At 44.6% G+C, this 24,333-nt stretch overlaps 1 protein-coding gene across 2 annotated transcripts in view; it reads left to right on the forward strand.

Annotated features, from left to right (window-relative positions):
- Nucleotides 1-24,333, forward strand: part of CAMKK1 (calcium/calmodulin dependent protein kinase kinase 1) — a 641,465-nt gene that overhangs the window by 264,993 nt on the left and 352,139 nt on the right. For both annotated transcript variants that reach the window (XM_069757479.1, XM_069757478.1), the window contains exon 3: nucleotides 9,033-9,080. In XM_069757479.1, coding sequence (XP_069613580.1) covers nucleotides 9,033-9,080 — 48 coding nt within the window. The remainder of the gene's footprint in view (nucleotides 1-9,032; nucleotides 9,081-24,333) is intronic.

Raw genomic sequence — 24,333 nt, forward strand, 5'->3', positions numbered from 1 at the left:
ATTTAATCCACATAAATTACAAATTACATACCTGAACTGATATCTTCTGGGTTTTCTCACTGTAATAGCCACATATGTCCGAAATCTCACAGAGGTGCCACAGCCACTGGCCTCATGATTGTGTTTGTAAAATGGAGGTATTATCTTCAGTGTTATGTACAGTAGCTGTTAGCCATCACATATGACCAGGGTTATAGCCACATCCAGTTATTGCAGTGCATAAACCCATATTAAGAAGAAATGTAGCAAAATTTGTCCTTTGATGCATCTTTCACCAAAAAGGTGATTTAAGGCCAAAAATAAGATTATGTAGAGTACTTGTGTCAAAACACGTAATGCTGTAAAATAAAATTAGGAAAATGAAATGGGTTAGAAAAACATATGATTTAAGAGAATGTGTCATCAGAAAATGACTTATTGTTTAAACTACATTTCTGTGTTATATGTATTTTCATTTTAATTTTTGGCTTTTTTTTAAATCATGATTTTTACTAAAAAATCAAATTAGTAATCTAATTTTTTAGACTCTTACACTGGAAAAATAGGGAAATTTTTATAGGGAAAAATAATAAAATAAAAAAAATGTATTTATTTCCATTTTCCCATTAGGGTTAGGGTTGGGGATAAAGTTAGGGTTAGAGTTGGAGCTAAAGTTAGGGTTAGGGCTAAAGTCAGGGTTAGGGCTGCGGCTGGAGTTGGGGTTAGGGTTTGGATTATGTTTACGGTTGGGTTAGGGATGTGTCAGGGTTAGGGTTGTGGCTAGGGTTATTGTTAGGATTGGGATTAGGGTTAGGGGTGTATTGGGGTTAAGGGTGTGGTTAGGGTTGGGATTAGGGTTAAGGGTGTGTTGGGGTTAGGGGTGTGTTGGGGTTAGGGGTGTAATTAAGTTTGGAATTAGGGTTAGGGGTGTGTTGGGGTTAGGATTGGAGTTAGAATTGTGGGGTTTCCACTGTTTAGGCACATCAGGGGCTCTGCAAACGCAACATGACGTCCGATCTCAATTCCAGCCAATTCTGCGTTGAAAAGGTAAAGTGGTGCTCCTTCCCTTCCGAGCTCTGCGGTGAGCCCAAACAGTGGTTTACCCCCACATATGGGGTATCAGCGTACTCATGACAAATTGCAGAACAACTTTTGGGGTCCAATTTCTCCGGATACCCTTGGGAAAATTAAAAATTGTGGGCTAAAAGATCATTTTTGTGGAAAAAAAAGTGATTTTTTAATTTTCAAGGCTCTACATTATAAACTTTAGTGAAACTATTGGGGGTTCAAAGTGCACACCACACATGTAGATAAGTTCCTTAGGTGGATAGAACAAATATACAATGGGCCAGAAGGCGCTGCACTAACACCTGAAATTAATTGCAGCAAATATAAGGACGAAACCACTCTGTGTTAGGACTGGCGGAACGCACCAAGAGAGATGATATAGATGCGTTCGCAGACCGGGGTCCACCGTGCAGGTGAAACCTGCTGCTAGGAAATGACAGACAATATGGCGGTATTCAAAAGTATACACGCGTGGGTTAAACCTCACCCAGCGTGAAGAAAGCGATCCTGTTGCGTCACAGGACCACGGTACCGCACATAGAGCGCGAGCAAGTGGTCAGCGGACTAAACCCCAACTGGGATTGTAGTCCGATTAGACCCTTGCTGGCACTACACCGCTACTGGGTGTGAAAGGAATTATATAATTAAGGCACCGAAGTGCGAACTGTGCCGTGCTGGCAGGCACCACTAAGCACCCAGACGTGGGTCAGGAAGCGCACACTGGCGCGTGGCACCGCACTGGCGGTCACAGCAGTAGACGCTGACACGTGTGTGACACGTTGAGTGATAAGTCGGGCGCTAGATAGCAGCCATACTCCATACGCGAACAATCATACAATAGGGTAGGGGTATTTAAAGAACGACTTGCACTCACAACAAACACACGTATTAAATTGTACACTAGCGCATGGCTGTGCGGTCATGCGCAGTTTATATAGTTGCAGGACAGGAAGCGGCCACAGAAACTTTGCCCTTCCAAGACCTGCCAAGAGGACCAATAGAATGCGCTGCAGAGTCTGAGCACATGACCCTCGATCTCCAACGGGAGATCTTGCCCTGGGCATGCTCAGTGTGCGCAGACAAGGACTTAGTCCCAGAGAAGTCCACTCGCTGCTGACCAGTATAGGCTTTACAGGCAGAAGCTGGAGAAGCAGCAGTAACTCTTCTCACAGAGTCAGACTGAGCGAGACGCTGGGATCGACGTCCCTGCTGAGCAGGCTCCACTGCGGCTGGAGGAGAATGGGAGACCGCAGCGGAGACGGATCGAGATTCCCCCTGTGCAGCAGAGGAAACTCGACTCCTAACATTACCCCCCCTCCTAGGGCCCCCCCTCCTTGGGCCTCGCTACGTTCGAAGGCAGCAATGAGCTGTGGGACCCGAATGTTTTCAGCAGGCTCCCATGACCTGTTCTCTGGACCATAACCCTTCCAATCCACCAGATAGAACTTTTTGCCGCGTACCACCTTACACCCCAAAATAGCGTTCACCTCGTAATCGTCCGTAGACGAACCCGATGTCCCGGAAGATGACTCAGAATACCGGGACATGTATACGGGGTTCAAGAGGGACACATGAAAGGTGTCGGTGATACCCAAGCGTGGAGGAAGAGCCAGGCGGTAGACCACAGGATTAACCTGTTCGAGAACCTTGAAGGGACCCAAGTAGCGAGGCGCAAACTTAGTGGACTCAACTCGCAGCCTGATGTTACGGGCGGAGAGCCACACCAAGTCGCCAGGAGCAAAGGTCGGAGCGGGGCGCCGATGAACATCGGCGGAGGACCTCATTCTCTCCTTGGAAGCCCGAATGGCATCCTGAGTGCGATCCCAAATGTCCCGTGCCTCCACAGCCCAGTCTGCCACCCTGGAATCGGCGGAAGACACGGGCATGGGCACAGGTACCCGCGGATGCTGACCATAGTTAAGGAGGAATGGGGTCTGTCCAGTGGAGTCAGCTACAGCATTGTTAAGAGCAAACTCCGCCCACGGTAGCAAAGATGCCCAGTCATCTTGTTTAGCAGAGACAAAATGTCGCAGATATGTGACCAAGGTCTGGTTGGCTCTCTCCACCAACCCATTCGTCTCGGGATGATATGCCGAAGAGAGATTCAACTCGATACTGAGAAGGCGACAAAGCTCTCTCCAGAACCGAGACGCAAACTGGGGATCCCAGTCACTGACAATTTTGTCTGGCATACCGTGAAGACGGAAGATGTGTTTAACAAACAATGCTGCCAAGGCCCGTGCAGAAGGTAGCCGGGGAAGCGGCACCAAATGCACCATTTTAGAAAAATGGTCGGTGATAACCCAAATGACAGTACAGCCACGTGACTTGGGCAAACCCACCACAAAGTCCATCCCGACCATCTCCCAGGGCCTGTCTGCCACCGGCAGAGGGTATAACAACCCAGCTGGCCATTGACGGAGAGACTTATTTTTGGCACAAGAGACACATGCCCGAACGTAGTCTCCAACGTCACAAACCATATGTGGCCACCAATACATTCTCGCCAACAACTCAGATGTCCTCTTTGCCCCAAAGTGTCCACCCACTCTGGACGAATGAGCCCACGAGAGAACCTCCGGACGCAAATTGATGGGGACAAAAGTCTTGCCCGGAGGCACAGACTCAAGCGAAACCGGAGCTACGGTCCTCAGACTCTCTGAAGGGACAATGAGCCGAGGCTCGTCCTCCTCCTCCACAGTTGACACCAGGGAGCGAGAGAGAGCGTCAGCACGAATGTTCTTCTCCCCGGCGAGATAATGTAGAGTGAAGTGGAACCGGGAGAAAAACAAGGACCATCTGGCCTGACGAGAATTCAGCCGCTGGGCTGTCTGTAAATAGACCAAATTCTTGTGGTCCGTGAAGACTTGGAATGGGAACCGAGCACCCTCCAAGAGATGTCTCCATTCCGAAAAGGCCAACTTCATTGCCAGCAACTCCCTATCCCCGATGGAGTAATTTCTCTCCGCTGGTGAGAAGGTTTTTGAGAAGAAGAAGCATGGATGCTTCCGACCTTGAGCATCCTTTTGATAGAGGACTGCTCCTGCACCAACAGAAGAGGCATCCACCTCCATTAGGAATGGCTTATCCACATCGGGACGATGTAAGATGGGAGCGCTAGCAAAGTGGGACTTAATAGAAGTGAAGGCCTTGGAGACCTCTTCGGACCACGATTTAGGATTCGCTCCCTTCTTGGTGAGGGATACCAAGGGAGCTACCAGGGTTGAGAAGTGGGGGATGAACTGACGATAGTAATTTATGAACCCCATAAAGCGCTGCACCGCTTTCAGAGAATGGGGTTCCTGCCAGTCCATCACTGCCTGTAGTTTGGCAGGATCCATAGCCAATCCCTGGGCCGAGATGATGTAGCCCAGGAAAGGTAAAGACTCCTGCTCAAACATAAACTTCTCCAATTTGGCATAGAGGGAGTTTGCCCGTAGGAGGTCGAAGACTTTGCAAACATCTCTCCGGTGGGAGTCAATATCTGGAGAGTAGATAAGAATATCATCCAGATAGACTACGACCGAGGTGGAAAGTATATCCCGGAAGATATCGTTCACAAAGTCTTGGAAAACGGCTGGGGCATTACAGAGCCCGAAGGGCATCACCAGATATTCATAGTGCCCATCCCTGGTGTTAAAGGCCGTCTTCCATTCGTCCCCCTCACGGATGCGAATCAGGTTGTAAGCACCCCGCAAATCTAATTTAGTAAATACCCTTGCTCCACGAATAACTCAGATACCAAGGGCAAAGGATACTTATTCTTAACGGTGATGGCGTTAAGACCCCTGTAGTCTATGCATGGGCGCAATTCCCCATTCTTCTTCTGCACGAAGAAGAACCCTGCCCCAGCAGGTGACACTGACTTCCTAATGAATCCTCTTGCCAGATTTTCCCGGATGTACTGTGACATTTCCTCCGTCTCCGGGAGAGATAGCGGATAAACTCGACCCCGGGGAGGCTCAGCACCAGGCAAGAGATCAATAGGACAGTCATAGGGGCGATGAGGCGGAAGGACCTCCGCCGCCTTTTTGGAGAACACGTCTGCATAAGACCAATACTGCTTGGGGAGAGAGGATAGATCTGCGGGTACCTCAGTAGTAGCAACCTGAACGCACTCCCTCTGACACCTACCCCCACAAGATTCACCCCAACCCAGAATTCTGCCTGAGGACCACTCGATATGAGGAGAGTGGTACCGTAGCCAAGGTATTCCCAACAGGACCTCATCAATTCCTTGCGGAATGACGAGCAGAGAAATTATCTCCTGATGAGATGGCGATATGGACAGAGTAAAAGGGATGGTCTGGTGTGTTATCTGTGAGGGCAATGTCGACCCATTCACCACTCGCACCGTTACTGGTTGAGCAAGCATAACCAGGGGTATTGCATGACGTTGGGCAAAGGCAGAAGACATAAAATTGCCCTCCGCCCCAGAATCCACGCAGAGCTCTACCGAGTGGGAGAATGAGCCAATAGTAATTGTCCCCTTAAAGGACAACTTAGAGGCAAACGTCGCCGTGTCTAGTGTACCTCCACCTACTACCACTAGACGCTGACGTTTCCTCGACCGCTGAGGACATCTGGTGGCTAGATGTCCTGACTGCTGGCAAACATGACAGACCCTGAGTGCACAAGCGGTCCGGGACTTAGATCCTGCTTGTGACACTTCCCTGGCCTCATGTGACTCAGGAACCAGGACCGGAAATTCCAGAGGTTTGGCGAAAGTAGGAGCCAGCCGAAACCTCTGCCTACACTGGGCTCGCTCTAACCTCCGCTTGTTAAAACGGAGGTCAATTCGAGTGGAGACAGTTATTAACTCCTCCAGTGTGGCAGGAATCTCCCTAGTGGCCAGAGCGTCCTTTACGTGGTCAGCCAAGCCCCTCCAAAATATGGGGATAAGAGCTTTATCCGACCAATCCAGCTCAGATGCTAAGGTGCGGAATTGGACGGCAAAATGACTGACCAAGGACTCGCCCTGAGTTAATGCCAGCAATTGGAGCGCAGTATCATGGGTGACTTGAGGTCCTAAAAAGACCTGTTTCAGAGCGCTCAGAAACAGCGGAGCACTCTGCACCACATGATCGCCACGCTCCCACAGCGGCGTAGCCCATTCCAACGCCCTGTCCGACAATAGAGACAGAATAAATCCCACCTTAGCCCGCTCTGTGGGAAAACGTGTAGCCAGGAGCTCGAGGTGAATAGAGCACTGACTCACAAATCCCCTACAAAACTTGCTATCACCAGAAAATTTTTCTGGCAGCGGGAGGCGAGATAATGTCGGAACAGGGGTGGCAATGGACATAGTAGCTGCAGCCACGCTGGCAGCCTGTACAGCTACTGCAGTAACATCCACAGCTGAGGTCGCGCTCTCGAGAGCCGCCAACCTACCCTCCAGCTGCTGGATATGCCGCAGAGATTGCTGTTTGTCTGTCATCACTAGCCAGACCCTGGCGCTAGTGTAATGTTAGGACTGGCGGAACGCACCAAGAGAGATGATATAGATGCGTTCGCAGTCCGGGGTCCACCGTGCAGGTGAAACCTGCTGCTAGGAAATGACAGACAATATGGCGGTATTCAAAAGTATACACGCGTGGGTTAAACCTCACCCAGCGTGAAGAAAGCGATCCTGTTGCGTCACAGGACCACGGTACCGCACATAGAGCGCGAGCAAGTGGTCAGCGGACTAAACCCCAACAGGGATTGTAGTCCGATTAGACCCTTGCTGGCACTACACCGCTACTGGGTGTGAAAGGAATTATATAATTAAGGCACCGAAGTGCGAACTGTGCCGTGCTGGCAGGCACCACTAAGCACCCAGACGTGGGTCAGGAAGCGCACACTGGCGCGTGGCACCGCACTGGCGGTCACAGCAGTAGACGCTGACACGTGTGTGACACGTTGAGTGATAAGTCGGGCGCTAGATAGCAGCCATACTCCATACGCGAACAATCATACAATAGGGTAGGGGTATTTAAAGAACGACTTGCACTCACAACAAACACACGTATTAAATTGTACACTAGCGCATGGCCGTGCGGTCATGCGCAGTTTATATAGTTGCAGGACAGGAAGCGGCCACAGAAACTTTGCCCTTCCAAGACCTGCCAAGAGGACCAATAGAATGCGCTGCAGAGTCTGAGCACATGACCCTCGATCTCCAACGGGAGATCTTGCCCTGGGCATGCTCAGTGTGCGCAGACAAGGACTTAGTCCCAGAGAAGTCCACTCGCTGCTGACCAGTATAGGCTTTACAGGCAGAAGCTGGAGAAGCAGCAGTAACTCTTCTCACAGAGTCAGACTGAGCGAGACGCTGGGATCGACGTCCCTGCTGAGCAGGCTCCACTGCGGCTGGAGGAGAATGGGAGACCGCAGCGGAGACGGATCGAGATTCCCCCTGTGCAGCAGAGGAAACTCGACTCCTAACACTCTGTTCGTCCAAAATATAAACAATATAAGAAAAAAGTTTTTAAATATTTGCGCTAAAAATTCAGTTAAAATCATAAATAAATAAACCCCACACTAATAGTCTCATCGGTGTTAGTAGATGGTTACCCCGGTCCTTTAGACTGTATTCAAATGATGCCTTCTGTGTCCAGAAGGGTCCTTTAATGTGTAATAGCGTTCGTCCGGCTTCTTGTTTAAATTCTCGGTCCCGATGGTGCCAAATACCGGAAGGTGGTAAATGATAAACAGTTGTCCAGGGGACGCCGTCCCGGCCGGTGACTGGCGTATACCCTGGAGAGTACGAGTCTGCCGTGCACTGGCAGTAGTGGCTCAATCTGAAGGATTGAGCCGGCAAGGCGCAGTGTGACTGCAGGACCTTGCGTGACGTCACTAACACGTGATGGCTTCACGTGACCGGCTACAGGGCGCACACAGAACCACACTATCCTACGCGTTTTGGAATCTCTGATTCCTTCCTGAGGAATGGTAGTCTCAAGATAAAAGCAGTAGTGGATAGTGAGCTATGGAGCCTGGAAGTGAAGTTAGAAACTTTGTTACTATTTTCCTCGCCACTGTATTAGGGCAGATGCAGACGACTGCAGATTCTCCAAGTCAAGAGAATCGGGCTGATTATGCAAAAGATACTCTGATCAAACTGGGATCAGAGTGAGCATAGTGTGATCCATTCTCTTGGATCAGGAGAAGATGGAGAAAAAAAACTTCTACTTCTCCATTCTTTCAGTATGCGAAAATCGGACTGCATTCAGATATCATCCAAGTGCAGGCCAATGTTTTCCACTGACTCAGTTTTTTTTGCATGGCCGAATATCAGATCAAAATTGGGCATACAATAATTTTTTCCTTGGACGGTCTCTGTCCAAGGAATCTCTTGGACATGTGCACGGCCCCATAGTATAACATTGGTCCGTGTGTGATCCAACGTTTTGTCGCATTGCACTTGGACCAAAAATACGCTTGTCTGCACTTGCCCTTATACTCAGCACTCCACTCCCCACATACAGCAGCGACCCAGACATACAGTAGTCATCGTATCCTACAACTTCATCTGGACACAACTGTTTGTCTAATCTTTACTTTTGTATTCACCACTTGGCCCACCTCATGTCTCTGGGAAGAAAGCTAAAATGGTCATAGACAGTTCTGGAATCAAAACCAGTTGTGAAGAAACAAGTTTGGTAAGTGACCATGTACCTGGCATTTCTTGATACCTCCCTTCTGAAAGAATCAATCAAAGCTTAAATTAAGAATATTAAAGTGATAGAATGCAACCAGGCCATTAAATTAACCCTTTTCAGTTATTATTATTATTATTGTACATTTTTATAGCGCCATTTATTCCATGGCGCTTTACATGTGAAAAGGGGGCAAATATAGACAAATACAACCAAACCTTTGTGTATGAATGTGATGTGTAAGCGGCTTTATATACTCAAATCAGTTGCCCACTGGATCTCTTTAGGGATGAGGAATAGTACTTTAACTTGCTTTACATTTTTTTTTTTTATTTTTTTTTTTAGGATTGTGTACAGTTGAACCAGTACAAACTTCAGAGCGAAATTGGTAAAGTAAGTATACAATATTGTTTTATTTTGTTTATTCTAACTTGGATGAATAGGAAAAAATAATTTGTCTAGACAGTTTTATGGCTGACAATTACTGTATTTACCATGTGGGTTATCATAATAACAATTTTCAATTCACTTTGAACAATCAGTTCTTGGCCGAGTTCCCTTTGTTTATTTAATTTATATTTCTTTTTTTCTTTTGTGGAAAAGAGTCCTTAATTTCATGGTCCTTTTTGGTTAACAAGTTGACTGAATATGCTCGGACTCAGCCTATTAGCTAGAATATATGACTGGTATATGCCTCTTATGTTTTTAAAGGATGTAGCTATTTGTAGAGTTGAAAATTGGTCTAAAGGGCAAAGTTTCTCCTTGTGCAGAGCACCAAACTGGAGACATACAGGCCTTTCAATTCTTCTCTGGGAATTTACCGTATTTTTCGGATTATAAGACACTCCAGATTATAAAACGTACCCCAAATTTTGAGGAGCAAAATAGGATTTAAAAAAAAAAAATAAAATGGTGGTACTTCTCATAATCCATGCGTCTTATTGCTTACCGGGGGTGGAGGCTGGAGTGGGGTGATGCTGCAGGGATGAGGGGGTGTTCCCATGTGCGGCGCGCCGCTGCAGGAGTCCGATGCTGCTGCAGGTGTCTGGTACTGTGGGGGTGCCCGGCGGTGTTGCTGGGGTGTCCGTTGGTGCTGCAGGTGTCTGTTGACATTTTGTGAAAGGCTAGAGCCCCTGCAGTTCCATGGTTTCCTTGTGCGGTGGACTTCGGGGAAAATGGCCACAGATGGAGAACTCGGCACCAAGATCTTGGGAGATGAGATCTCAGCGCTGAGAAAGTAATTTCTCCATCTCCTCCACTGACAGCATCGTATATCGCACCGCATTCGGATGATAGCTGAGTGATGTGCGTTGTGTCACTCGCACCCATAGACTTATATCGGTGCGAGTGAGCCGAGTCTCGGTGCCAATCGCAGCATGCTGCGATTGTTCTCGCATGCCAATTCGGCATGAGAAAATAATCGCAGATGTGATCTGCCCCATAAATTGACACTGGGCCAAGTGCTATGCGATGTTTTATCGCACAGTACTCGTCCATATTCTATGGTAGTGTTACTCTGGCCTAATACTACTGCTCTGTTTTTCACCAGAACTGTCACATGAGGAGGAGTGCCATCCTGGCACAACCAGGAAGTGAACGACTGGAAAGCTGTGTGCTGCTTAAGAAACAACTTGAGAGTAACTCTTTCATCTTCTCATGTAGCAAGAATCTTTAAATTGATATTGAGTTTTAGAATCACTGCCTCCAATAGATGGCACTATCTGCTTCCTCTCTGAAGAGGCTATTTGTATTTTAGGGTTAGTTCACATGTACCAGATTTCTGCAGCAAATCTGTGAGAGGCCTCAGGAAACTGCAGCGGCAAATAGACACAATCTTTTGTTTAGCTTGTGTTAGAATCTGTTTAGTTTGTTACTATCCGCCATTTTCTTGTGGAGTTATGTTAGTATGCTAAAAATAACTATACCAAATTGTCCTTTGAATTACAATGCAGAGTTCTGGCTGCTGGTCTTTTTCCTCTGGTGCTGGGTCTTGGGTCAGGTTATTTGTGCAGTACTGGTACCTCTGGTTCTGCAAGCCTTAGTTTCTGTTTTCTATTGGTTTCTGCAGCCTTCTCTGTGTTTTCTACAAGGAGGTGACCCGTTTTTGTACCCAGTCCTTAGCTCTTTAAAGGTACCCCTTATTTATAGGTCTTCGCTTGAGATTAACCTAGGATCCTCGGTGGGTCTATTCGCAAGGAATGGGTCTCCCACTCCATCGTAGGGTTTCAGCCTAGTCATAGTGCAGGGTCAGTTTTCCCTTTTCTACCTTAGTCCTGTGTTGCAGATCCATAACAGCTTGTTGTCAAGAATAACATCCAAGAGTCGCTCATATTCTACCGCTGCCACCGGTTGCCAAAGATAACAGCCAGGAGAGGTCCCGAAAATCCCACCACTGCTACCAGTTTTTCAAAATTATTGGGGATCTCCCAGTGAATATGTGGTATACACACCTCCGATTCCAACACAGTGACTATATATATATATATATATTTATATATATATATAATATACACCCTAGTACGGTAACTGCCAACTTCACAATATCAAAAAGAACTGAATCGCTACTAGCTGCCACCACCAATTGGTTGTGCTGCTGATTGGAAGCCTGTTATGGGTAGAATATGGCTTCAGGGATGTGGTTTACAAAGCAAAAGGAACAGAGCTATTACATTTTATATATTTAATGCAGAAAGCTAAGCAATGTTTATAAGAAATATACAAAAATTATACAAAATAGAAACAAAACAACAATATGGTATATACAATTACATAAAATTAAAAAGGACTAACAAAAGAATATTACTAAACCTGACGTCTTGGAAATGGCTCAGAGCTTAGGAGAGGGAAGTACTCCGTTTGGGAAAATGGAACACTCTCACAGTGAACTTATGACTTCCAGAATGAACAAAGACAAGAGACCCAAACTTCAATTTTTATTAGCTCAAGGTTATGCCCACATACCTCCCCTTAATGCACTTGTGTGGGGGCTGATAGTGGGATTTGCAAAGTCTTTTAGAATTTTATGTTATCCCCACCTTACAGGATATTTTTGTTCCTGGAGGTCCCAGGTGGTAGATATTGTCATCATGTTCCTTATTGCAATTTTACCTTTATATAGAGATCAAACATGACTTGGATAGCACCATCAATCGCACCATTGTTATGTTGGAGGGGTTCGAATGGTCTTCCAGTGATGTGAGTGAATGCGTTTTGTTCATCCTTTCTCTGCAACGCCAAAAACATATCTCCCATAAATATCGGTTCAATGCAAACCCCAATATTCATCACAGATCACTGGCACCGACTGGGCTGTGAAAGATCTGTGATCAGAGGAAGCTTATGCCTCTGCGTGACTGAATCTTAGCCTTTTGGGCCTTCTTCCTAGAAAATCTCCCTGTTGTAATTACCTGGTCACTGCAGGGGGGCTCTAATTCAATGGAGATGGGGGTGTCAGCTCTCTTTCTCTCTTCCCCTGTTATGATTAGTTTTTCTCAGTTCCCTATATGTTCAATGTCAAGGGAACATGTCCCCTCCCTGGAGATCTCTGTACGGATTTTAATTTTTCTCTATGACACTTGCCACTGCAGATCACATGAACAAAAGCCAAACCAAACATCCAAACACTTCCGTGGTAACACTGGCTTTCCCTAATAGCCTCTGTATGAAATGCTGTCACACAGAACATAGATATAATATTGGAGTATTCAGTTTTGGACAGTACTTGTAAGCACAGAACTGCTTGCTTGAAAGTCTGTGATAAGGTCTTGGCTGATTGTAATAGGTGTAGATAAGGTTGTACTATTAATTCCTTCTCTACTTCTGACTTTAGATCTGCCACATTTTCTAGAACATAATTTTATAAAGAAGGATCACTTCAGTTATTTACACTGTTCATCATGATTTCTAACTCGGAAAATTCCTTGCGTGGCCAAATCATTGTTAATACCTCTTGGCCAACTGGGAATTTGCTCTTGGACTTAAAAATAACTTTTCATTCCCCATACAAATTAACAATGCGAACAGTTTTGACAAGCTGCACAGAAGAAGCTAAACTATCCATGTGTGTAAAGCTGATAAAGATTTATACAGGCAAATTGCAATCTCTGCAAGATGAGCCTCTCCTAAGAAGAGATTTCAACTATTACTTCACTGTATTTGCTGAGCCTGCTGAATATGCCAGGAAAACTTCCAGCGGATATGTAAAATTTGTATGTAGCCCCCATTTACACATTAGAAGCCAATATATGGCATAAAACTACTGTAGACTGTGATTTTTTTTCTTACCATGATGTCCAGTAACATCTCCTTTTATCCTATGGCACAGATACCACTGTATGTCTATGTAGGGGCATCTGTCGCAGTTACGCTTCGGAATTCATCCAACATATACCATCATCTGTGACTTTTCAACTCCTTATGAAAAGAGCCTAGGATTAACCTGCAGACCCACAATAAAATTAGGAAATAGTGATTCATTCATTCATGGAAATTTTAATAAATGTAGAATAGTGTGGAGAGTCTAAGGTGAGCAGATATTTTTGAAGCACGTTTCAGTGAATATGAATATTTGGCTGCAAACATTTACACGCGCCTTACTGTTCTGTAATTCTTTAAGATTACAGTGTTTATTAGTACACTTTTGTGCACTATATATGAATAATTACCAACATATTTAAATGGTTACTATCATAATACATTTTGCATAAATCAATAGTAAAAGCAAACAAGGATATAAGGCTCTGGCAAAAATTAAGAGACCCCCACATCAAAACCCTGTCATGGGCAGCCCAATCTCCAGACCTGAACCCCATTGAAAACCTCGGGAATATAATCAAGAGGATGATGGATAGTCACACGCCATCAAACAAAGAAGAACTGCTTAAATTTTTGTGCCAGAAGCAGTGTGAAAGACTGGTGGAAAGCATGCCAAGACGCATGAAAGCTGTGATTAAAAATCATGGTTATTCCACAAAATATTGATTTCTGAACTCTTCCTGAGTTAAAACATTAGTATTGTTGTTTCTAAATGATTATAAACTTTCTTTGCATTACTTGAGGTCTGAGAGCACTTTTTTTTTTTTTTTTGACCATTTCTCCTTTTAAGAAAAAAAAAATACAAAATGTATTGCTTGGAAATTCAGAGACATGTTGTCAGAAATGTATAGGATAAATGAACAATTTACATTTTACTCAAAAAATATACCTATCGTAACAACTCTGCCACTGCTTGGCCTCCCATCCCCCACCTGCCTTACACACCAACTTACTCACTACTCCAGCCCATAAGGTGAATTCTGTCTTCTGCTGGCTCCATGATGGGTGCCTTCATTCGTCCTGCCTGTTCTCTGCATACTTCCTGGCTGTGTGCATAGGGGGGTGGTGGGGGGGGGGGAGGGGGCAGCGTCGGCACTCCCTGGCTGTTATTGAGTCAATGTGCATGTTCCTAAGGTGTCCCCAGCCAATTGTCAAGAGGCCTCAGGTACTTAAGAAATCTCTGCCCATGGGAGGATGCCTGAGCAACTTAGTGTCTTGCTGCTGAGGTGCCAGGTCCTGTCTTGCTATTTCTCTTGTGTCGGCCACCCAGAGGGGCTTCGTACCCTGGCCTGTACCTGTGTCTCTTGTTTATGCCACCCAGTGGGGCTTAGTTCCCTGGTCTAAGTCCTTATGTCTGTGCCTTGTCCCGTTCCTGACCCTGTCTGAACCTAGTCCTATACATGTGTCCATTTGTATCCCTGTCTGTAGCCTTTCCTATTCCACTGTGTGTTTCCTTGTGTTCACTCCTCTTTGCTCCACCTCCTTCGGCTCCGCTCCGTCTCCTGTAGTTCTGGTCTTTGGTCTGCCTCCCTTGGTTCTGGTCTTTGCTCCGCCTCCTTCGGTTCTGGTCTTTGCTCAGCCTCCTTTGGTTCTGGTCTTTGCTCTGCCTCCTGCGGTTCTGGTCTTTGCTCTGCCTCTTGCGGTTCTGCCTTGCATTTGCTCCTTGCGGTTCTGCCTTGCATTCGGTCCTTGTGGTTCTGCCTTGCATCCACTTCTTGCGGTTCTGCCTTGCTCCGCTCTTTGAGGTTCTGTCTTGCTCTGCTCCTTGTGGTAGTGCCTTGCTCCACTACTTACGGTTCTACCTTGCTCTGCTCCTTGCGGTTCTGCCTTGCTCCGCAGCCTTGCGGTCCTGCTCTACTTCCATTCTGTGGGTCAGGTCCCTACCTGTTCCCATATACCTTCCAGTCTGAACAGGTCCCTACCTGTACCATATACCCTCCAGTCTGAGCAGGCCCTGACCTGTTTCCATATACCTGCCTGTATTCCTGCCCCTACCAAGTCAGTACCTGTCCCACCAGAGTACCAGCCATGCCCGCCTGGCTGTCCTGCCAGAGTGCCAGCCTCACCGCCAGTGTCTCAGGCATGCCCACCTGCCAGTGTCTCAGCCGTGCCCGCCTGCCAGTGTCTCAGCCGTGCCCATCTGCCAGTGTCTCAGCCGTGTCCGCCTGCCAGTGTCTCAGCTGTGCCCGCCTGCCAGTGTGTTTCTCTGCCGTGCCCGCCTGCCAGTGTCTCTGCCGTGCCCTCCTGCCTGTGTCTCTGCCGTGCACGCCTGTCAGTGTCTCTGCCGTGCCCGCCAGTCAAGCCCATTGCCTGCTCCTGTCCTAGCACTCCGTCCCCCAGTGGAATCAGCAGCCACAGCCAGATACCACCCTGGAGTGGTACCTGGCAGCTACCTGCCGCACAAGCCTGACCTCACCATCAGAGGCTCCAGTGAACACCAAAGTAGCTGCTTAGTCACACCTCTTCCAGGGTAGTCTGGTTTGTGGCACAGTGGGGCCACACCCTCCACGCTCGCGCCAACCTGTTGGTGCGAGCGTAACACCTATAAAGAGAAAAATCAGGCAAACTGAACATTTTGCAGTGGTCTCTTAATTGTTGCCAGAGCTGTAATATTCCAGCGCTCCTTTCTCCACTGAAAAGCTGTTACTTCTTCTCCTTCCTGCCCACTGAAGTCATCATTTACGATTAAATACAGGTAAAATCTGTCTTGTTTGGGGAAACACAGGCTGCCTGCTCATTGATTAGTCAGATTACAGCTGCCTATTGAAGTCTGTGAATTGGGGGCAGAGTGAAAGAGAAAGAGGCAGAGATAGTGCTCATATTCTACTTTTTTAAGCTTATCTCAGAACTGGATTCATAGCTACACTGCTCAGTACTGCGGTAGAATGTCCGCAATGCCTCTGCTGCTTCTAAACATGTGCTACATAGACAACAGAGTAGGAATCATGTCTGTGTGTACTGTGTATAAGAGATATCATAGTAGTTTGTCTATATGGCCTCACAAAACCCATTCATACAAAGAAAACACAAACACTAAGTTCTTTTTGGATAAAAATGGCCGTGTAGTTTATTCAGGGTTACATAAGTTAAATAATTACCAATAAATAAATACTTCAATTAAAACTCAATTTCCATATTACTCCAATAAACCAATCCACCCATACATGGGTGATTTTCCCACAATTAAACTACACGACAGTGCATTACAAACATTAAAAAAGGGGGAGGGAGGGCGGGCTTCTTCTTTTCTTCTTCACCAGCAGAATGACTAAATCCCCTGAAACCAGGGTTTTTATACACAAATATTTGGGCGCCCAGCACTTCAATAACCAATCAAAATCAGTAATCATAGAGATCATGTCTAATATACAGTTTGAACCTTTTGGAATTCCATCTACCCATCTCCTTTATTCCAGACTCAGAAATTCCGGCCCTAGCGGCCTCAGTGGCCGCTCCAATTCTAAAAGAATGGGAAGTAATTTTAAGATGCTTCAGATTCAAAAAATTCAGACATTTTTTTAAAACAGAATTAAATTGAAATACTGTAACCGGTGATAGATCTCTATGAATAAATAATGGGCCCTCAATTAAAAGTCTAGTTTTAGTCCAATTAGACATCAAATTGACAGGGCAAATGGACGGATCAGAGGCAGAGTGAATTTTCAACCTAGCACCTCTACCTAACTGATCCGTCTTAGATTTTCTAATAAAAAGAGTTAAAAAAGCTTCGTGAATTTGAACATCTAATAACATGAGCCCTGAGGGTTCAGTCTTTTTAGCAGAAACTACCTCACCAATGCGAAGCGCACCAAAAAAGGACAGAGAAAAAATCGCGCTGAATAAAAGGGCCTCATTAGAATTTACACAAACGTAAGTGAGGCTAGAGCATAAATCCCTGAGAAGAGCCAAAGATATAGGCCTTCTAGCATCAGGTATAAAATTGGACTTTTTGAGGCCCTTCAAAAACTGTTTCACTGCAAAGAAACTTGTTAATGGAATGTTGCCAGAAAGTTTGAGGAAAAAAGAAACCCCAGCAAGGCATTTAGCTATAGCTGAATAAGACAGACCCATTTGAGCCATGTCAGCAGCAAATTTCAATGCTGCTGATGAGTTAGGAACCAATGGGTCATAACAATTCAAATTGCAAAAATTATTCCATTTACGCCATGCGGTTGAATAGTCAGCCCATGATCTCACAGATAGCGAATTTTTAATAAAATGTGGTATTAAATTGTAATCACGTCCCATATTGCAGGAGATAAGAAGGTTGCTTCTGGGTCCGCCCTGGGAACCTGCAGAAAAAAATGTGACCACTGACGATTAAGCAAAGAGTCCGTCAAGCCTAAAAATTTACTCTGACCTAGAGTAGCCTTCAGCTATATATTACATTTAAGACATACGAACACCAATTGTCTCAAGATCTTAGCTACAACAGTATTTTTTGAAGACAACGTATTAATGGCAAAAACTACCCCTTGGTTAGAGGAAAAAAATACAATTCTAGAGTTCTGCATTAGCGACCCCCAAATGTAAATTCCAGCAAAAATGGAAAAAATCTCAAGGAGAGCTGAATTGCAAACCAAACGCTCAGATACCCAACATGAAGGCCATTGGAAAGAGGTCCAATGAGAAATACAAAAAATGCTACCGCCGAGCCGTTTGTCAAAAGAAAAAACCAACGGAAAAGAATCAGCTGCTACAAAGGATGACTGCCACAAAGATCTGCCATTAAATTCCGACAGAAAGGAGAGCCATAATCTAGCATCCTCTTTGAGATCAGAACGAATCCTGATATGACAATGAGGTGAAGATACGCCTTTGGTGGCATCATATAAACTTCTGCAAAAAACCCGACCAATGGGAATAACTCGAACTGCAAAATTCAATAATCCAAGCAATGACTGAAGCTCTTTAAGCGTCACCTTCTCTTTTGACAAAAATTCAGACAAAGCAACGCAAAGTTTCAAAACTTTTTCAATAGGAAGACGCGACTCCATTTTTTGGGAATCCAAAGTGATTCCCAAAAATTCAATTATTCTGGAAGGACCAACTGTCTTTTCGTGAGCAATCGGAACCCCGAAGAAATCGCACATCTGAATAAATTTGTTAAGGGCATTTTCACATGCGGGGGAGCCGAAAGGACCAATAAACAAAAAATCGTCTAAATAGTGGAGAATACCCACGTCCTTGCAATTCTCTTCTAGAACCCAATGAAGAAAAGAGGAAAAACTTTCAAAATAAAAACAGGACAAAGAAAAACCCATGGGTAGGCACTTATCGAAAAAGAAACAGTCATCAAAATAAAAACCTAAAGAGTTAAAACCGGACGGATGAACGGGGAGGAGTCTAAATGCAGACTTAATGTCCAATTTGGACATCAAAGCATTGCAGCCGAATTTTTTAAGGATCTCTAATGCAGAATCAAAAGAAGAGTAAGCTACTGAAACTAAGGACTTATCCACCTCATCATTCAAAGAAGAACCTGGTGGGTGGGATAAGTGATGAATCAAACGAAAAGAGCCCTCATCTTTTTTAGGTACTAAGCCCAAAGGAGATATACGAAAATTAACAAAAGGAGGTGATTCAAAAGGCCCAGAAACTCGGCCAAGTTGAATTTCACTGATAATTTTATCCCTAGCAACATCTTGATTGGCCTTTAAGGACGGCAAATTAGGAACGACTAAACAACCCTCCCCTTTAAATTGAGGTACGAAAAATCCTTCTAAAAACCCAGAAAACAACAATTCACTGATCACTCGATCTGGAAATTTGCTTAGCCAAGGGGACATGTTTGCCAGGTTCACTGGAGTCTGCGCTTTTATTAATGTGCTCTTTAACAGAGGACTGCTGAGCGGCTTGCTTCTTGAAGCATTTAACCATTGGGTGCGAGTTTCCACAAAAAGAGCATTCGTGACGGAATCTACAATTATTGTTCCATTTGCAAAAGGAATCATTATAAGCGAAACAAACACCCCGCTTCAAAGTGCTAGCGGGGGGCTGTTTCATATTGCTATTTCTTTGTGGAAGCATAAGATTAATCCACAAACCAATATCCTTCACTCCCCAATGTAGCTCGGGGTGAACCGACAATTTGTGCCTGAAAGCTTCATCATAGTTCAGCCAAGCGAACCCGCCGAAATTCCGATAAGCTTCCAGTATAATATCTAAGTGTTGGAATAATTTGCTACAGAGATGGGGAGATTTTTCACCCAACACTGCGGCAAAAATGGTAAAAGCCTGAACCCAATTGTTAAAAGATTTATAGCTAGTGCGTTTAATTTAATCAGAATCAGCTTTATCCTCCTTTTTATCAGGTTTAAAAAGCTGATCCTTCTTGGGTAATAAAGAAAAAATATCTACATATTGATTATTCCAAATAAGCTCTTTAACAGCAGAGCTCAAGTGGAATCCCAAAGGAGATAATTCACAAGTCAGTGCTTCCTTAAAAGTATTAACAGGAATAATGATAGCGGGTAACGTGTCAGAGACTGCAGCACTATATGTACATGATGTGCGTGCAGTAGAAGGAATAACTTCCTTCAATGTATCCGCCAACACTTTCCTAATGAGATTTGTGAGCTGTGAGTGAGGGACAGACGTAGGTAAAATAACAGTCTCACCCCTTAATGAATGTTGTCCAGTCTTAGGATCTCTGCCGGAGCTGGAGCTCAAGCCCTCCATGTTGGGCGAGCCCATGCGATCCGCTGCTGCAGAAGGCGACTCCTCTTCTTCATCTTCTGACTGCGACGCTGGGGCGTCCCGGATAGCGTCGCGGATCACCAACGTAGATACAGACGCTGCTGCGGGAGCCGCTGACACCGCAGCGCTTTTACGGCCACGGTGAGGTGCAGACCTCCCGTCTGGAACAGCTGATGCGGACGGGGCCCCGTTCCCGTGCTGGCTGCGGAGGTCTCGCGCAGGGCTGCGAGACTTCTGTGACAGTTGGCGTCGCGACTTCCCCCTCACTTCCTGTCTTGACCGGCCGGAAGCAGGAGGCGACGCCGAAGGAGAATAGGGAATCCTCTGTCTTCTGAGGCGCACAGAAACCGGATATGTCGGCGGGGCTGGAGAGGCTTGACACGCCGGCTGGAAGGAAACTTCTGGAGGGGGAGGGAACGCCTCAGCTGCCGCAGAGGAAGGTTCTATAGCCAAGCAGCGCTGAAGCCATTCCGCTCTACCCTCAGCGCCGGCTCTGGTCAGGAGTTGCTGCAGGAGATCCTCCATCCCCAGGTGCTTCTTCTTCTTTTCTTCTTCACCAGCAGAATGACTAAATCCCCTGAAACCAGGGTTTTTATACACAAATATTTGGGCGCCCAGCACTTCAATAACCAATCAAAACAGTTAAAATTGGGCGCTAGGCAGAACATACACAAATATCTGGGCGCCCAGCAATTCAATAACCAATCAAAACAGTTAAAATTGGTCGCCAGGCAGACCAGAAGGAACTGGATAAAACCAGTTTCTCCTCGCCTCATCTGACTGACCTGACCTCTAAATGACCCATAGAAAAATAGTCATATTAAAAACTATAGGGTCTATGAGGCCATGAGACCCCCGATGTATTTCTTCTGGGTTCACGTGGGGGGGGCTAACATTCTGTTGCGTAAACATTACTTAAAATTAGGGATGGACTCTGCAAAGGCAAAAACTGATAAAAATGCAAGTCATATAATGGTACACATGCGACTATCCTTGAAACAGAAGGTAAAGTTTAAGCATTGGGTTATGGCCATTTATGTCTTATATATCTCTTATTACATACAGAGATGATAAAACACATCTTTTCTTTTTCAATTATATTCGTGAAATCGGGGAAAAAATCAGAAGCAGAAATAATTACCATTAATTTGTACTGTCTTGTTTTAAGAAAAAAAAGTTTCACAAGACTGAAGCTGAACAAATCTGCATTTATGTCTTCTCCATCCCAAGGCATTACACATAATGCTTGTTTGCATCTTGTATCAAAATGAATTCATGAATAAAACAAGAACACGCTGTAATTCTGTCTGCTGTATTTTGAAGTAGATGGCTTGTTTGATGATTGTTGGAAAACAGACATATGAAGCGTAGACCGACTCTCTGGCAGAATGAGCTTTTATGTCAAATCATCTCTTTTTATCAGATGATGCCTTGTGATGGTAACAACATCAATGCCAGATAGAGGCTGAGAATATTAAGGTATTAAGTACCGTAATACAATTACACCAGGCTTCATCTTTTGGGCGATATGGTGACCTATAATGCACCAGTCATTTACATTGTTATCTCCTACGTGCTCAGATGAATTTTAATTCTTTAACGCATTGACCCCCGAGCCTGTTTTCACCTTCATTATCAGTCCAATTTTTACAATTCTGACCATTGTCACTTTATTTGGTAATAACTCTAGAACGCTTCAACGGATCCTGGTGATTCTGAGATCTGTTCGATATGACTTGCGTTTTATTTGTGAAAATTTGGGAAATTAGGTGAATATTTTGAAAATGTCACAGTTTTCAAACTTAGACTATGTGCACATGTTGCAGATTTTTTTGAGATCCGCAGTGTTTTTCCACGTGGAATTGCACCAAATCCGCAATGTGGTGCCTAAGCAATGTTAATCAATTGGAATCCACAATTGGTGTGCACATGCTGTGGAAAATTCCGTACTGATTCTCAGCATTTTATTTTCCACAGCATGTCAATTCTTTTTGCGGATCTGCATTGTTTCTGCACCCATTGACCTACATTGAGTCAGGCAAAATCCACAGCAAAACCGCAGGTTTAAAAAGTTATGCGGAGTTGCGTGCCAAAAACGCTGCAGAAAGAAAGGAGGAAGTGTGTGGGCGGAGACTGTGTGAGCAGAGAATATGTGCCGGTCTGTCTGCGAGTATCTGTGTCTGTGTGTGTTGGTTTGTCTGTGTGTGCGCTAGTGTCTGTTTGTGTGTGCGCGAGTGTCTGTGTGTGGGCAGAGAATATGTGATAACAAAATACGTGGAGCACATAAACCACATAAAGATGATAATTGAAAAAATATATCTTTAATCAAAAACAGACATTACACATATATCACATAAAGTTATGTCAATACAGAGATGTTTAAATCCGTGAACGGTCCAAAAAGAACCATAATATTCAATAATATATTAATGTAAATTGACAGTGCAAAAACTAGTGTCACACATCATTGAAGCAATGACAGATTCATAATCACTATCAAAAAGGTACTTAAAGTGCCATAAATTTCATGTCACGCTCACACTCACATTGTGGATAAGAACCTTTAGGCCGGCCTCACACTAGCGAGTTTTACGGACGCATGAGAGGTGCAGAAAATACGGATTGCATACGGTACAATAATTCTCTATGGCCCAGCTCCTATCTGCCGTATTTTACTGATCCGTATTATACGGTCTTCTACGGCCGTAGAAAATGGCAGCATGCTGCGTTTGTCACCGTATTGCGCAAAAAATACGCCAATGAAAGTCTATGGGGGCGAGAAAAATATGGATTACACACGGACCAACAGTGTGACTTGCGAGAAATACGCAGCGGAGTTCTAGCGAAAAGCCAGCAATTCAGTGCGGTGTACAGTAAAATCACACTGACAGGTTAGAATAGAATGGCTAAGATAAATGTCTACACATAGTATAGGGGTATATATATAAATATATATATATATATGTCAGTGAGACACATATATGTATATATTAATATTTCATACAGCCCTAGATAGCTTAAAAGCCAGTAATTCAATTGCCGGCTTTTCCTATCTCCTTCTCAAACCCGACATGATATGAGACATGGTATACATACAGTAAACCATCTCATATCCCTTTTTTTTTTTGCATATTCCTCACTACTAATGTTAGTAGTGTGTATGTGCAAAATTTGGGCGCTCTAGCTTTAAATTAAAGGGTTAAATTGCGGGAAAAATTGGCGCAATTTTCTCCGCCAGAATGGTAAAGCCAGTGACTGAGGGCAGATATTAATAGCCTGGAGAGGGTCCATGGTTATTGACCCCCCCTAGCTAAAAACATCTGCCCCCAGCCACCCCAGAAAAGGCACATCTGGAAGATGCACCTATTCTGGCACTTGGCCACTCTCTTCCCATTCCCGTGTAGAGGTGGGATATGGGGTAAGGAAGGGTTAATGTCACCTTGCTATTGTAAGGTGACATTAAGCCAGATTAATAATGGAGAGTTGTCAATTATTACACCTATCCATTTTATTAATCCAATAGTATGAAATGGTAAAAAAACACACATTATTACAAAGTATTTTAACTAAATAAATACACAGGTTGTTGTAATATTTTATAATACTGGTAATCCACCTGAAGACCCTTATCACCTGGAACAAATGTAACAATATTCCATACCTTCCGATGATCAGTCTCGTCCCACGCTGTAAATCCATCTGAAAGGGTTAACTAATTTTACAAGCAGAAGCCTGCTAATGCAGCCGCCCCTGTCTGTAAAAACCCGGCGAATTAATGTAATGTAGGTGAATGACCTGTAGTTACCTCGAGTTGCGGTGATGCGCCCTCTGCTGGATGTCCTCATATGAACTCGAGCGTGAGAAAATATTCTGAAAAGTTCCCAGGCTTATAAGCTATCTAGCGCTGTATGAGATATATATATATATATATATATATATATATATATATATATATATATATCTCATACAGCGCTAGATAGCTTATGAGCCTGGGAACTTTTCAGAATATTTGTATATATGTCTCACTGACATATAAATAAATATATATATATATATATATATATATATATATATATATATAGACAGTATATATATTTTTACGATTATTCGAGCCCATGGATACATTGTATGTCCGTATGTCGGTTTTGCAAGCCTGCGAGAAAATCTCGCAGTACGGATGCCATGCGCAAAATACGCTGACACACCCTGCCTACGGATGACATACGGATCACTATTTTGGGGACTTTTCTGCGTATTACGGCCATAAATAACGGACCGTATTTTTATACACTGAGTGTGAGGCCGGCCTTAGTGATATGATTTTCTTTACTTCCATTGGTATTGAAATTAATATAACTGGTCACTGACCTTACGGAATTTATGGCGCTTTAAGTACCTTTTTGGTAATGATTATGATTTCTGGTGCAGCTGAAAGCTGATGTTTTTAGCCTGGGGGGTTGCCAATATCTATGGCCCTTTCCCAGGCTATTAACCCCTTTCTGACATCTGACATACTATCCCGTTGAAGCGACCCGGGCCCGTATGATCGACAGGATAGTACATCATATGCGATCAGCCGCACTCACAGCTGACATCTGGCACTATGGAGCGGTTACGGACCGCTCCTGGCACA

Source organism: Ranitomeya imitator, chromosome 3 (genome assembly GCF_032444005.1).
Source record: "Ranitomeya imitator isolate aRanImi1 chromosome 3, aRanImi1.pri, whole genome shotgun sequence".
NCBI classification, from domain to species: Eukaryota; Metazoa; Chordata; class Amphibia; order Anura; family Dendrobatidae; genus Ranitomeya; species Ranitomeya imitator.